Source organism: Phlebotomus argentipes, unplaced genomic scaffold (genome assembly GCF_947086385.1).
Source record: "Phlebotomus argentipes unplaced genomic scaffold, Phlebotomus argentipes genome assembly contig_15, whole genome shotgun sequence".
NCBI lineage: Eukaryota > Metazoa > Arthropoda > Insecta > Diptera > Psychodidae > Phlebotomus > Phlebotomus argentipes.
Genome location: NW_026776181.1, coordinates 6,884,074 through 6,900,758, shown reverse-complemented (window position 1 = coordinate 6,900,758; position 16,685 = coordinate 6,884,074). Strand labels below are relative to the sequence as shown.

The 16,685-nt window shown below is 34.2% G+C and overlaps 2 protein-coding genes across 2 annotated transcripts in view; both read right to left on the bottom strand.

Moving 5' to 3' along the window:
• LOC132261701 (protein disks lost) overlaps positions 1 to 16,685 on the bottom strand; it is a 40,711-nt gene that overhangs the window by 5,249 nt on the left and 18,777 nt on the right. The gene's annotated exons all lie outside the window — the stretch shown is intronic.
• LOC132261702 (brain tumor protein) lies at positions 342 to 16,127 on the bottom strand. The gene is made up of 2 exons (XM_059760633.1): positions 15,901 to 16,127; positions 342 to 15,706 (listed from the first exon to the last, which is right to left on the bottom strand). The coding sequence occupies exon 2, from the start codon at positions 15,620 to 15,622 to the stop codon at positions 13,058 to 13,060; it is 2,565 nt and encodes an 854-aa protein (XP_059616616.1). The 5' UTR covers positions 15,623 to 15,706; positions 15,901 to 16,127; the 3' UTR covers positions 342 to 13,057.

Sequence of the window (16,685 nt, the reverse complement as noted above, 5' to 3'; positions counted from 1 at the left end):
CTCAATAATGCATAATATATAAGAAAATAGAGATCTAAGATTACGAGAGTAAATTCTAAATCTAAAATTTCCTGTTTTATTTAATATATTTAAAAATATTGAAAATAATCACATTCAATTTATATACTTTTATTATTTTTTTTATTCAGTTTAGTGTTTTTTTTGTTCTTTTTCACTCTTTTTCTTCACGTTTTTATTTTACTTTTTTCATCTTGTAATTGTTGCTGCAGTTTTTCTTCGATTTCTTCAGTGTTATCATTTTTTTCTTCTTCTTATTTAAAGGAATATTTTTCATCTTTCATTTACCTTTTTTGCACACCATTAACAAAATTAGTTATACGCTTTTATTCTTGCTCTGAGTTCAAAAGATACCTGATTCAGTGGTTTTTTTTTCTCCTTTTAGTTATATAGTTGATATTTTGTGAAACAATAAATTCCTGAATCTAAATCTATTTAAAGAGATATTTTTTTTTCATTGTAATAAAATGAAGATATAAGAAATATATCAAAATAAATAGAGGAAATTTTCAATTTGTCTTGCATTCTTTTCTCATAATCATTCCTTAAGTGGTAGGATTGGTTTATGAAGTCAAAAAATGTATTGTTGTAGAACTAAATATCATTATAAAAAAAATGCTATTAAAACAAATTACACAAAGAAATAAAAAAACATATAAATTACGGTAAAAACAAATATAGGAAATGATTTATCTTCTCTTTTTTTTTACCTATTCTATTATTTTAACAAGTAATATTGTAATTATTTTAAGTCTGAATCGATTATATATTCTCCATATAAATTATTTCTATTGTTCACCTCATATTAAATATAAAAAAAATAATATTCTGAGAATGTAAGTTCAATAAAAATCGTTTTTAAAATATGCTTTTTTCCTTTCTCTCTCTCTCTTTCTCAATTTAGTTCCATTTGAGTGGCAAATAAGTAAATAGTGCAAAAAACTGATATGACTAGGTTGACGTATTTTCCACTTATCATCTTCTACCATTCAATAATGTTTCTCTTTTTCATATAAAAAGTGTAAAAATATATATAAAAAACAAACAAACAAACAAGATCTATATCAAAATTACCAAAAATACCTCTGCACAAAAAATTAAACTACAACTACTACGAAATTCATTTTATAGCTATATAATAAAACGTTACTTTTAGAATGTCATGAAAAAGGATTACTTTACGAAGTTCACTCGTGCAATTAATTTATATGAATATTTCTTTATGCTTCATGACGATTGTTTTGCTATTTCTGATTTGTTTTCTCATTATTTTTTCCGCGTAAAATTTCTCACAACGACTGTTAACTGTTTTATAATTCCCATCTTTTTCTACATAACATTTTCACATGTTTTCATTTTTTTTGTTTGTCCTAATTATAAATTTAAACCTCTACTCGGTATTTAAAGCAGATCAATATTATTGTTTTGCACGTGATTGTGGCTGGTTTTTTTTTGCAAAAAAAATATTCATGTAAATTAATTCGTCAGAGTTGATTTTGGTCGGAAAATTGCAACACACACAGCAAAATAAAACATTCCCGCAAAACTCTTCTCTCTTCACACTCTTCGTACAATATATTCCATTATGATTAAATGACATTACCATAGGTCTCTTCATTAATTATTATTACAAAGTATATTAGACATACAAACATGTATGTAGTGGGAGATAAGCTTTAGAAATTCCTCCTCCTCCTCCTCTTAATCCATAGAAAACGTACATTCATTTTTTGGGTGAGAGAAAATCCCCAGCCGAAAAGGCCGCCATTTGACGGAGAATTTTCTGATTTCCGTGCGAAAACGAGGCGTCAAATGTTGGCGATTTTCAGCTGAGATCTTCTGAAGAGAATAGTTTTCACAATGAAATTGTCAACACACACAAAAACATATCCATCATGCTCTTTAGTTACTCCATCGGAAAGCCTTAATTATTCCTAAATTGTGTTCACTTTACTCCACTTGAAAATACTTGAAAGTTTTATCTTCAGAAATAAATAAGTTATGCCTAACAACTGGGATTGTTTTCCACTCGGTTTTCTCAACATCGTCAAAAGCATAGTTCCATCTTTAAACCTATTAAGTGAATTGTTTTACATGATATTTCTTTTCGTTTCCATTTTTTGGGTATTTTTCTGAGATTTTTCCTGTTTTCTCGTTAAATTACACAAGAGATCCTTAAATTATATGAGAGAGTTTTTCTTTATTTCTTTCTTTTCTAAGTATTGGCAAAGAAAAAGCTTTGATTTCCCTTGTTTTGTCTTTTGATTGCAACTGGAAGGATTTTTAAAATATATAAAACTTGTGCAGTATTTCTTTCCTTATCGCATTTTTTCACTCTTTCTCTTTTCTTTCTATAATGCCACTTTTTTTGTCAAGCTGAATGTCCTCACTTGTTTCTTTGCTTCCTTAAATTCATTGTTTCTCCCGAAAATCAAGAACAAACAAACAGAAAAAAGATCCTCACTAGTGACTAATATTGGCTGTATATTAAGTAATGTTGTATATTTTTAATAATATATATTTTAAATAGTTTTTCATCTTTTTTTTTTGATAGAAAGTTCAACATGGAAAACTCCACAGTCCAATTTTTCTTCATCTCCTTTCTAAATATAAAGTTTTTAATAGCAAAAAATTAATTGATTCCCGTTGTTTTATTAGTTTTCACCATTTTTTTCACTCTACTAACATTCATCTATCCTTTAAAATTTATACAGTTTATTTTTTCACGTTATAAGTTCGATTTTTTTTTCTTTAAGATTTCAATTAATGAGCATAGAAATAAATACAGGGTTTCGGTGAATAATTCACTGGTATAAATTATCGTGCGACCCTATAAAGAAAACGTCTGCAGAGCTATTCAAAATTTTCAAAAATAACCAATTTATTTAAGTATCTCTTCTCAACTAAATAATACCTTTTCGTCTAATTATTGGGCTTCTTTTGGTATATGAAAAAGTGAGTTTTTTTCTTTTACTTCAACAACATTCAATTATTGCGCCAATTTTCTTAACAACTATGTTTTCATCAACATTTTTTTTCATCAAATTTCTTCTTTAGGCTTCTCGAAAGAGGGCATATATATTGTGTATTGCGGTGAGCACACACCATTCATAAAACTTTTCATAAGATATATAAAAGTATAATATTGGAAAAAGTGGAAGGTTTTTTTTTCGTTTAAAAAGGAAACTTAAAAAGTTAGAGGAAAAAATTATCTGAATTTTTTCTCTCGCTCTCAATCTCTTATTCTCAATAGTCACTCTCTTAAGATACGTGTTTTTTTTTTGTTTATAAGGAAATATTATAGTCGATAACACACAGCGACATTTCTTCATTAGACTTGTTCCATTCTGTTCCATTACTATAAATTCAAGTCGTATATTAGTTCTTCGTTTCAAGAAACAAGATCATTTAAATCAAGCATATTTAAGCATGAATTTATCCACTGTTTCATTTTTCAATACTTTTAAGTGTTTTTTTTATAATTTTCTTGTTAGGATATGACTAGGTCGACGACAAAAATCGATATTTATATCTTAATTGTGTTGAATAATATTCTACGCATTAAGACTTACACTCCTCCTTAAGTTTTTATAATACTACGTAGCATTGTTAATATTTTTCTCATCTCTTCAAATATATACTGGAGATTATTGTGACAAAAAACCAACGAACAAACAATTTTTATCAATTTTACACGTCTAAGAAGTTGATGAGAATATTCATTTTACACTCTGCGCTTGTTACATAAGATTAAATGTCTAAAATTCACTTCTATATCAAGAGTGTATAAGTTTTTTTTCATTTCATTTCATTATGTATATATATACCCTAAATGCTAATTAAAAAGATAATTGACAATTTAACATTATTCAATCCTTATCGCGTTATGCCTTCTATCATCTAACGTGTTTCTCTTGCGGACTTGGCGATGATCGCGAACGAACAATCGCCATTTCCCCACCGTTTTGACATTATTATTGTTATGGAGACTTTGGGTGTTGAGAAAGGGCGATCGTATCGTGATCAATCTCCGTGAATTCACCTCACAACACTTACATCTCAAGTCAAATATGTACATTTTAATAAGTCCCGAAAGATTTTCATGGATAAAATCAAAGAGATAAACTAGAGTTTTTTTTTGGATAAAACTGGAAATGATTTCAATACTGATATCTTCTTGTTACACATCTGTACAATGTTTACGATGCAATTTTCCACCATTCTCAATATATATATAAATATATAGACTTCTTTTTATCCTCCTTAGTCAAATATCAAATTGGTTTAACATCAAAAAACGGTACTGGCGCTCAAAAACGACATTTAAAAAACAACAGCTCTTCACTATTTCATTTTTCGTTTTGCGTTATTTTTCCTCTCCTCTTCATTATACTGCTTTTTTTCTCTACATTTTGCATGCACACAAATTACAACCATTTCTATATTACTACTTATTATCGCTTTTCATTACTCCTTCTTCCCGCTCAAACTACACTTTAGACCACGATTGTTACGCTTCTAAACATCTCTTATCGCATCAATTTCCAGTCAAGATCAGAATAACAACAGAAAATGCGCCCACCCTACAGAATTTTCCGCGGATTCTCTTCCAACACGTCCACGGACAAGGAAGAGAACACCCCAAGAAGTCTGTGAGGGTGTCGCTTCTCATATCTTTGGGGTTTCTTCGTTCCTCGGTGAGAAAATTGTTTGTTGTGTGTGTTTTTTCGTGTGCTTTTACCTTTCCTAATCACCGTCAATAAATTACTCTCAATCTCATTATATTCTTTAGTAAAATGTACATATTCAAGTGTTCGTACCTCCGTGGGACAGATTTATATCTTAAAATTATCGTCAATTATGTTTTAAGTATATGCATAAGATGATTGTAAAGCCGTAATTTTTCATCATTCCATCTTCACCTCAATTTATCATTTCTAAATTGTTACAATTATGATATACCCAAATATATCTTAGGATGCTGTTATTTTTTTCTCTCCGTCTGGCTCAAAAAGGAATAATGACACCATTTAATAATTCACTCTTACTTCATCTAAGTTTGAAAAGTTTACTGATTCTCTCTTTCTCTGTGTATATTTCTTGCAATATATCATAACATCATCAATAATTGTTTCCCAGTTGCCTTAATACAAATTTTTATCTCTTAGTTCTTCTCTCTATGTTTGGTGTTATGTTTTCTCTTTTGCTTCTACAAATATTAAAGTTACTCTTCTCACACTACAAATATTTATTGGTCAAACAATCAGTGGGGTCGAGGCCACTTTTAGAGCATCAAAAAGTTTAGTAACATCGGTAAGTTTCCTGTCACTTCTCCACGTGAGACAGAGAAGGGTTTATTTATTTTATTTTATTAAATTTCGCGTGGTTCGGCTCTATTTCTTAGCAGGAATAGTTTTGAGAGATTGCAATTGATATTACAGTTTAAAAAGTGTTTAGGAATTCATCATTATTGATCCCCCTGCTTATCCTTCCGCCCTCATCCCCCTCTTGACCACCCCTTGCTGGCCTATAAAGAAAATGCAGAACTCAGAAACTGAATAACGATTTGAAAAATGTTCAACTTGTATCAATACTTTTTCACTTTCACTTTTTTTCTTTTAAGACTTTTATCTCAAGGAGAATTTTTTAAAACTTAATAAATTGTTTTCGATATGTTTCGATATTATTGTTTTAGCTTTATCATTTATTGTTTTTTTCTTTTTCTTCTCTTAAAAATTTGCAATAAAATGAAAAATTCCACATTTTCAACATCGCTTTTTTTAGCCTTTACATTTCTGGTATTTTGGAACATGGATAGACTTTTTTTTGCTGCTCAACTGAGAAAAGTTATAGAAATTGAAATAATTTGGCAAGTATTTTGAGTGAAATCAAATTTTACTTATTGAATTCTCTTCGTGTCTTTGCTTTAGTGCTTCCTTAGCAATAGATTATTATATCGATTCTCTTATGACTTATACACAACACTTATGTTTCACTCTATATCGCTTCATGCAGTTGACCATTATTAATTCAATATATATATATATTTAGTATTTATTCATAAGTCAAGCAATATACACACAGTTGAAGTTTACTTCCACCACTTATCATCCCGCCTGTAAATCCTCTCCCGTCGCCCAGAGTCAAAATGCAATTTGATAAAATGATTATGTCAATCAAGTGTGAGAAAAAAATATTTTCACTACTTTTCATGCTATTATTTCACCTTTTAAATTCTCTCAATAATCCTTATATTTACTTATAAGCTTTTTTCCATTCCATTACTTTAAAATTTTTCACCCTTTTTTCTTCTTCTTTAAATATAAAAATATTGTGAGTAAAAATTTGAGTCCCGTATTTCACTTTTTTCTTTACTTTTAATGAAAAATGCTTTTTTTTACTGTTACGAATCCTTCACATTCTTTCCTTCTTAGGAAAAATTATAAAGTCCTTCAAGTTTGAGTCTTTTTCATAGCTGCACCCATTCAAAGTGGTCTCAATTGTTGTTGTTGTTGTTAAAACGGTTGATTGTGAAGTTGCTCTCATATATTTTCATGCAATTACGAGAAGTTCGGCAACAAGAAGCAAAAAATCACTACATAAAAATCCCTTAACACATCTTCCCTTTTAATGTCACGAGTTTTTTTTTCTCTATTTACGGTTTTTCATCACAATTTTATCATTTCAATAAGAATATTTCTTCTGTTTGTGTCCCATCAGGACACTTTCCCGACTGTCTTTGAAGGAAAAATCTCTAATTATGCTCTAAATGGTGATGGCAAGAGATGAGGCTCAGGGAAAATTTCTACATTAGGATCTTTTAGGGATGAATGTGTGTCTGTTTTGTGATAGAAAAATTATTTTATATCTCATTTTTGGAAGCAACACAAATTGCATTTTGATTGATATTCTAATTTACTTTTACAGCATCATTTTTCATCATTTCATTATCATTTTACGCAGTAACTTGTTATGTAACACATTTCTTTTTATTAAGCATTTCAATATTATTAATTCACCATGTATTTTACTTTCTTTTATACACAATAAAACTAAAGTGGGATTTATTTCAATATTCTCTTCATCATTAAATATATACTCTTCTTATGTTCCTCACTTTTTTTCACATCTTTTACGTCAATAAAAAATTGTATTTTCTTTTTTTTAGTCTCAAATAGCGCAGTCTTTTATTACTTCACCTCTTTTTTTTACCTCCACTCTCGATAATTATGCAAAAAAGAGTCAAGAAAAAAAACACAATATATTCACATTATTAATGGTGATAAAACTTCAAAAAGGGGGATTTCGATGTTGATGAGTGTGTAAAATAAACAGACCACAATTAATGCAAAATTTGAGCTTTCAATTTACAAAACCCATCAATTATTTAATAAGAGAGATGATGATTTTAAACAGTGTCAGAATCATTTTCCATTGTTTCCGCAATTTTCATTTCATATAATGCGCATTGTTGGTTCAATGGTTGCAAATTGAATCACCCTTAAGCCCTCACTTTACCACATCTGTCGAGCTCGTAGCCCAAAAGCCCTCGTCAAATATTATTATTCGTGAGGGCTAAAAGTTTCAATTTACATCCAATCACACGGAAATTGACTTTTATGTCGCATGAAATAATTGTTGCAATGTTTGGAAAGTCAATGAGAATGTCATGGCGAAAATCCACAAATTTTTAATACTACTGGACGTGATGTATTTAGTGATATAATTTAAAAATATATTTATATATAGGAAGAGGCGGAAGTGCAGCGAACAGTCATTCGACGTCCAAGTAATTCCGCCAAATCGCATCTTTATAGATATTTTCTCTATTCATTTTCAAGCATTCTTGTCATATTCTTCGCCTTCTCCTCGGGATATTAAAGAAACCAGAAATTAGAGATAATTATTACTTAAAAATTTTTACCTACACAAAAAGGGTGTCGAAAGATTGTGTGCCGAAAAATTTCATATACAGAATAACAATTGATTCGCATTTCCTTTTTTTTCAATTCTCAAGTCTTGTATGGCGATTAAATACTTGTTTAACTATTTACACAATTACTATTAAGTTAATGTCCATAATTTTGGGATATAATTTCATCAACAGTAACAATGTTATCCTTATACTTAATTTTTAAATGCGCGCAATTTCGTCACCTCTTTTTTTTTTCTTCATCCACTTTTCACCTCTTCTTCAATGAAGTATCAAAAATAAAACCTTTTTTTCTCTGCTACACGTATTTTTTATCAAAAATTGATTGTTTTTTTTTATCTCATCTCTCATTTTTTTTTTCACTTCACTTCCACTGATTCTGATATTTATTGTGTGTTTGTGAATAAAGGGACATTTTCTTGTCTTACTTTTGCCATTCAACCTTTTGTGGGGACGTGAAATCAATGGAAAGTGTCGAAAATTGGTGGAAGTGTTTTAATTGTGTGGTAAAATTTCTCACCGTAAAAGCACAAACATAACGTGAAATGCTAGAAAAAGACGAGGAAGGCATGGATAAAACGACACAAATGTTCATTACAACACCGTTTTTCTTCAAAATTGGATATGACTAGGATGCAACACAGACACACATATTAATGCTCTATGCCTAACTTTTATCATCAGTTTCTCTTCTGTCCAATAGTATTGGCATTTTCTCTTCTCTAAACATCTAAAGAGACAACTCCATTCTCTCCACCACAGCAATTCTCCCTCAATTTATACTTATCGATATACGAATCGAAAGAAAAAATAAGGTTTGGATAAAAATGCCAACAGTGTTGATTCTTACTTAATGTTATTCAATATATGTTATGCTTTTTCTTAAGGAGGCAGTTGTTATTATATTTTCATCATCAGTTTTCATTTTATTTAAAAGTCTAAGAGCTAAACAGTTTCATAGTGTCTATCAATCTTTATCGCTCATTGGAAAGAGATTTGGAGTTTTGTCGAAATGCCTTTTCTTGTTTATTTTTTCTTCATTCTCCACCTCATTTCACCCATCAACAGCACTAACTTTTACATTTATATTCCCATTTTTTAAATACTAAATCCAGTCATTTTCATTTACTTTTGAAAGTTGTAGTCAAAATTGATTACTTTTCACATTAACTTGTTTTTTTCATATAGGCCAAGAGATCAGTTCATTAGAATTGGATTTATTCCACAAAAGTAACAAGAGAATAAAATACAAGTCCATCGAATGTCCAGACGAAATAAAACCACGTGAGATTTCACCGTTTTATAGGAAGAGTGAATTGAAAAATTCATTGCGTGCTTATTTAATACAGACCAGAGCAATATATTGTTTACCATCATCAATCGGCAAAAACTCCGCGCGCATTTGTTACTTAATTTCTGCAATAAAACCCCCATTTATGCAGAGAGACTGTTTTCGAACACGAAAGTGACGACAGATTGGGAAAGAAGACGATTGCGTGTAAAATTTTTAATTGACAATCACTGTTATAGATTTGTCTGTACGAAGAAATTGTAAATTCATTATTATTATTAAGTGGTTCTTCTTTTATTCTCCCCTTTTCTTTCTTACTCTTTTTAAATTCTATGCTTAATTATGCATAATTTTCCCTCCCAATCTACATAAAATTGCAACATCAATTTCTGCGTCAATCCAGCAAAATTGCACGAGACAAATTCACTGAATTGAGGATAGAAATTGCAGAGTAAATTCGACAAAAAGCATCTGCAATCAACAGTAACAATTTTACTTCTTTCTTATCATCGTTACGCCCTTAAAACAACACTGCCAGTGAACGAGATAATCCTAATCCTGCTACCTAAGTATATTTTGGTCAAATAGGAAGAGGAATTGTTTAGTCTCTTCGCGGAAAACTCCCCATTTTTTTTTTCTCTCTGTTTGGCGCGACGAAGAGCAACACTGTGTCGTTAATTCTAATGAAATGTCCTTATGAATTGAGACAAAAATTCGTGTTTGATGTGTTTTTCTTCAGTGTTGATTGGTGGATCGGAAGATTCAATGCATAAGTTTTTGTCATTGTTTCTGTCTCCATGAAAAAAAAAAGAAAATATATCTTATCTCTCCCTTTATCTAAATACATTTCGGTTGAACATAAGGAAATATAAAGAAAGATGTCAATAGTAATAACGAATTGTTGACATTTTTTCTCTCCCTTCACTAACAACTTTTTCTTGTCAATTTACGTTTCTTCTTTCACTGACTGTCTTATCACTTTTCCTTCTATCATTTGTCAGGAAATGCCTCTGGATTAGATGGAATTCCCTATCGTAAATCTATCGAAGTCTCTCATATTTTGAGCACATTGCATTGGCTTATCAAAAAAAAAGAATCCTATGTAGTAAAAAAAAAATAAATGCCTAAATTAAAGTTAAAAGATATTGCAGTTTCTTGCATGGAATATTTAACTAAGCCTTATCATTGGGTTAAAAAAAAATTGTGGTCTTTTCTGTTCTCGCTATAAATTGTCTATGTTTGAAAATAAAGTCAATCAACCTCACTGTCTCTCTCTCTCTTTCTCTCTCTAAATCCATATTAAATAACTATTTTTCCCCTTTTACAGTTCGGATGCAGTATTGTTTGGAATTGTGGATTGGGTTTTTTGTAACATTAACATCCCAAAAATATTTTTACTTTTGCTTTTCCTCACATTTTTAGACACTTGATTAGTTTTATTCCTTCACTTATACTTTATTTATGCTTAAAACCTTATTTTTCTTAATCAGTTTCGTAGTCAAAAATATCAACCAAGATTTTCTTTTTCTTATTATGATTCTCTCTTTCTCTTCCTCTTCCCATCTCAATTCTTCATCATTTCTCTTACCATCTCTTATATCAAATACTTTTTCATCATCATTTTATCCTTTAATTATTTAATAAAAACGACTGACTATTGGAAAAGTGTGCTAACATTATTCATGTGTGCATATTAATAAGTAATGTATAATATAATTTCGGTCGTATCATACTGCTTATTTGTTCCATTTATCTATGTACACCACATGTTCCTTATTCCACCGCCTTTCTCACATGTTTCTCCTTTCACTGTGATTGTATATGAGAGCCCTACACAAACAATATATATCAATAGTCAATTACTCAATAAATATTAAGTATTATTAATAATATTGGTAAAAATATGATCAAAAATACTTCTATTTACATTCCCTAGTCACGCATATTACTATTCCTTTATTTGCGACATTTCTTCGCCACTTTTTTTTTCTTTCTTTTGTGCTAAGTAAACTCACAAAGATGCGCTAGTTTTTTTTTCAAAGAAATCTTTTAACCTAAGAGAAAAAAAGGCTTTTGCCCAAAAAATAGAGATACAATATAAATGCAGCACATACAAAAAAAACGTTTTAATTTATTTCTGGAATAAATTAAGATACAAAAATCAAAATAAAAAATAAACAAACCAAAAACAAACAAAAATAACAGCATTACAATACTATACAAGTTATCTCACTTTTACATACTCTTCCGCCCCTTTTCATCCTTTCCCATGTTTTCTTTTTTTTCTTCAATTAGCACACATTTAGTAATACTTGATGCTTAATCTTTAATTAATATATTTATGTAAGATTATTTTTCATCTCTTGCATTCCCATCAATTCTTGTCCCATCGCTTCACACCGCCTGCAAATTCTTTTATTAGACTCTCCACGAAAGAAAGTAAAATATTTTCACTATTAAATTCATCTCTTTGTTAAATGTTTCTTCACTTTTTTTCTCTTCTTCTTTTTAATAAAATACCATTTTGTTTACCCATTTTTATCATTCCTCCTAAATATGCCAATTGATTTAAATAGAATTTCGAAAATTATAAAATATACATCTCATGCCAATTTTTCTCTAAAAATTTCTGTCTCACGAACAGAAAAAAATTTCGCTAAGTCTCCGCGTTAATTTATGATTCAATTATATATTTTTACACAATATATTTGTCAATTTGTTTTTTTTTCTCATCAAAAATTCGACACAAAAAGCCAACGACGCCAAACATTTTTTTTGTCTAATACAAGTCCTTAATTTATAAATAAACTATATGTTTTTTCCGATTTTGGGATTTTCTTAGCCCGTCGCAGAGTGAATTTTTCTTTATCCTTTCCTTAACTCCTTGTCCTAATCATAAATTACTTTCTTTCATCCAAAACCATCTTTCTTACATATTTAGCTTGGTTTCCTCTTCTTCTTTAGTCATGAGATAATAGAGAGATAGGCGTGAATTCAGTCCAATAGAAGTGTGTTTCTTGTTGTGTTTTCTTCAGTGTACAAAAGAGAAGACACAAGACCTTAACTACTACTATATAAGTATAATCATTTCTCTTGAGAATAAGTAGAAATAGTTTGTGTGTCCACCTTTCCATGTCACTTCATTGAATTACTCCTGATAATACAGTAATTAATATGTATAGATTCATTACATTTTTTGGTTAATTTTTTTTAGAAAATTGTTTCTCTATGAAAAGTACAAAAATATATATTGATTTGTAGACTTTTTTTTTACTCAGCTTCGCCGCTTCAATCTTGCTTAGTTAATTTTTTTTCTTGAAGGATTTTTTCTTACACCAGCATCTCTCCAGAGATGCGCTAATTGCTGTGTTCTCCTCGTCTTCTCTTCACTTTCACACACTCTCCAGCCATTCTTCCACACACTCTCTCTCTCTGTCTCTGTCATATTAATATACGCAAATTGGGAGGTTCAATAGTATTGAATAATCATTTCTTTCTCTCTCATCCCACAATACTTCACAACATCGTTGATTTTCAGTAACTTCTCCTTCCCAAATTACCTCTATTTACTTCTCCTTCACGTGATATTTCTCATCGAATTTAATATTTACAGTAAAATTAAAAAAAAGGTAAAACAACAGTGAAATAAACATGGAATAGTTCATCGATTAATTGTTAATACATGTGCCTTGTGTGTGTGTTTTTCTGTGTGTCATGGGGAAAGGGATGGCGCGCCCTCCGTTCGTCTACTTGAAGGGATACACACTGTCATGAGTCGCGGTGGTGGTTCTCTTCCCTCTCCGCATCACTTTGTCCTAGAGCCCCAGCGGCGGCACTTGCACGTACCGGTAGATGTAGAGGCGATAGTCCTTGCTGGCCAGCACCACGCTCCCATCGTCCATCAGGGCCACGTCAAAGCACTGGGCGTGCTTCACCTTGCTCTCCAGCGCACTCACCAGCTGCCCATCTTGCGTGAAGATGGTGAGATTGAAGTTGTTGTGATTGTCAGCGATGAGAATCTCACCGGCAGCATTGATGCCCACGCCAATGGGGTAATTGGTGATGCCCTCGCCGCCAATTTGCCGAAGGAACACACCCTCGTAGTTGAACACCTTCACGCAATGCGCCCGATTGTCACTGATGAAGATCTCCTGCTTGTCATTCACCACAACACCATTGGGGAACTCCAGATGTTTGCTGCAGCCGAACTTCTGCAGCACATTGCCAGACTGATCAAAGATAATCACGCGCATCACCTTGCATTCCACCACGATGATCCTCCCCTTGTTGTCCACCGTCACACCGCGCGGATGCTGCAGGATATTTGCGCCGAACTTCCTCACAAACTGTCCATACTGATTGTAAATCTGGATCTGGTGTGTCGGTGACCTCTCCGTGACGATGATGTCTCCCGATGTGCGCACCACAGCCACGCGATTGGGATACAGCAGCTGTCCATCACGCTTCCCACACTCGCCAAACTGGAACTTGAAGCGTCCCTCCTTATCAAAGATCTGAATGCGATGGTTGTTCGTGTCTGCAACAATTATATCATTCTGCGCATTCACCGCCACACCGCTCGGCTCAGTAAATTGTCCCTCCATCACGCCAAACTCCCCAAATTTGCAGTGATAGATCATCTTCTGGCGCTTTATCTGCGACTTGGGCGGAAACATACTCGTAGACATGAGCTTTGACGTGAGATCAATGACAGAATCCGTGGCCGCTTGACTCGGCGCCAATGGAATTGTGTACTGATCTGACAAACTGTTGAATATATTGTCCGATCCACCATTGCTCCACTTCTCATACGGATTCACCTGAATATTGACATCACCCACAAATGGTCCCAGACTATTCACCGAATTGAACCTCTTTGAGATGATGTTTGAGTCAAAGGACATGCTCTGCTGCGGCTGAGACGCCTGAATAATTGACGTGGTGCCACCATTAGAGAATGGCCTCTCAATGGCATGACACCCATTCGAGAGAATGTGGCCCGTCGTCTGGGGCTGAATATTGCAATTCAGACTCCCGGTGCTGGACGTGGGGCTGCTGCCATTCGTCAGGATGCTATTGCTTGTCGGACGTGCTATCGGCGGCTGCTTCGTCGGTGCCTCACTGCTTGACCGAATGTAGCCAAATGTGTTGCGCACACCCACCTGAATGGCCTGATAGTTGCTCACAAACTCCAACTCATACGTCGACTGCAGATCCTGAATGAATCCCATAAATGATTGCAACTTATTCTCCATCAACTTCCTCAGCATTATCGTCTCCGCGAGACCGGCATGCTTCGTGAGACGCTCCACAAATTCACAACTCTGCAGCACCTTGTCCACGTGCTCCTGAGACTTCGTCACCAACACAGACTGCGACAGTGTCTTGGCATTGTAGAAGCTCTCCAGCTCCTTCAGCAAATCCTGCTTACGGTCATCCAGCAGTGAACGATAGAAATTGTGTGTCTCATTGATCTCCGTCTGTGCCTTGTGATACTGCACCTGAATTCTCGACGTGTTGTGCTCAGCATTCTTCACCATCGCCCGCATGTCAGTCGCTTTGTTCCGCACATCCGTCACCAGCTGCAGCAGACTCTCGATCTGCTTCGGCGTACTGTCGCTCACGTGCTCGCAGTCGTGCAGACCATTCGGATGGTCTGACACGATGCAATCCTTGCACACCGTCACGCTGCACGTGCGACAGTAGAACTTGAGCAGTTCCGTCTTGTGACGCGTGCAGAAGTACGAGTTGGTCTTGGGCGCGGCGGATGTCGTGGCGCCCAGGAGCCCACCGCCGCCGCCGTCCAGCAGTGAGTTGAGGCCGCTGGTGGCGGTGGGATTGGTCTGCGCCCCGCTGAGCAGTGACGTCATATTGTTGGCCTTATTGAGCAGCGACGTCTCATCCTTGAGACTGAGCGCCAGCCGATGCGACTCGAAACCATTCATAATGTCCACCTGCTGATGAAGCTGCACCGGTGGCTGATGTTGTGACGGTGTCGCCTGCAATTGTCCGTCACTGCCAATCCGGAAGACGCTGTGTCCGTCGAAGCAGTGCATAAATTGATGTGCCGTCACACAGTTGGAACACAAGTAGTTGGCACAGTCGATACACTTGGCAACAGCATCCAATTGCTTACTCTTGCATCCCGTGCAACGGGGACAGATGATGCGCTCACTCGAGGAGGCCGTCTGTGAGCTGGGCGCCGATGATTCCAGTCCGTTGAGCGGGAAATCGTCACAGATTGCCGAATCTGAGACCGTTGGTGATGAACCACTCAGTGTTAGCGGTGATTCAGACAGGTCTGTGTGCTCCCCAAATGACCTTATCGAATTAGTGGCACCCGGCAAAGAGTCCAGAGATGGTGTTGGAGACGTTGCCATTTTCCACAGTCGCGAGCCAATTCATTGGGGTGAAGAAGGGATGGAAAGGCGTGGGTGGACAATCTCTCAATTCCTTCCTGCTTCCTGAAAGCACATGTAGAGACACAGACATTAGATTTTCCACGAAATACTCAACTTACAGTAGCGAAAATTAATTTACGACAACTACAAAATTTAAGTCAAAATAGGACCGATGGAAATTTGTCTGAATTTCTTAGGTGTCCTAAAGAAATCTTCGCTGCTGTACTTTTGCACAATCTTCATTGAGCCATACTTACAGGCAATTACTCAATTTATCCTTCGATTGATGTCTTATCCTCTCTCTCTGTCCCTCTCTCTTCCTTAATCGCGTATCCTTGGGATATATTCTGCCTAGGCGCACTCAACACATTAATTTAAAGATAGAAAATTACTTTAATGGGAATTCTATTTTCTCCTCCTTTAAACAATGCACACGATCTCAATCAACTGTCTTCACACTTCTTTTCCAATCTATCTCACTTTTTCCTCCAAATTAATTTAATTATACTGAATATTCGTTATTGATTCCACTAGCACATTGCCTTGGTGTCCACAATCGCTGCATTTGTGCCTCTCAGACTTGGAATTGTTCTGTCGAGAGAGAGAGAAAAAGAAACACTTGTAAGTCATTATTTATATAATAAATCAATTGCGTTACATAACAGAGACAATAAGGACGAAGGATGAAGGAAGAAAATCTCACAAATGCATCAACTTTTGTCAATTTGTCGCCAAATCATCATTCCTAACATAACATCAAGCTCTGCTAAAGACGCGCCATGAGAAATGCTCGAGGAAACGACACACCAAGTCTTTGTCTGCCCCATTCTTTCAACAATATAATCACAATAATCAACTCAAGGAGACTCTCCTCTCCCCGCACACAGTCCAGACGCCACGCACACCATCGACAACAACACTCTCTCCATCACTGCACTTTTCCATCCCAACCCAGAAGGCATTATTAGTAGTGAAAAGTGTTTAAGCACAGCCAGTGACACAGTGGAGGAAAAGAAGTAGACGAAAAAAAAGCGAACCAACA

Bases quoted from the DNA above. Each gene is read 5' to 3' on its own strand.
- LOC132261702 (XM_059760633.1), bottom strand. From the start codon at position 15,622: ATGGCAACGTCTCCAACACCATCTCTGGACTCTTTGCCGGGTGCCACT.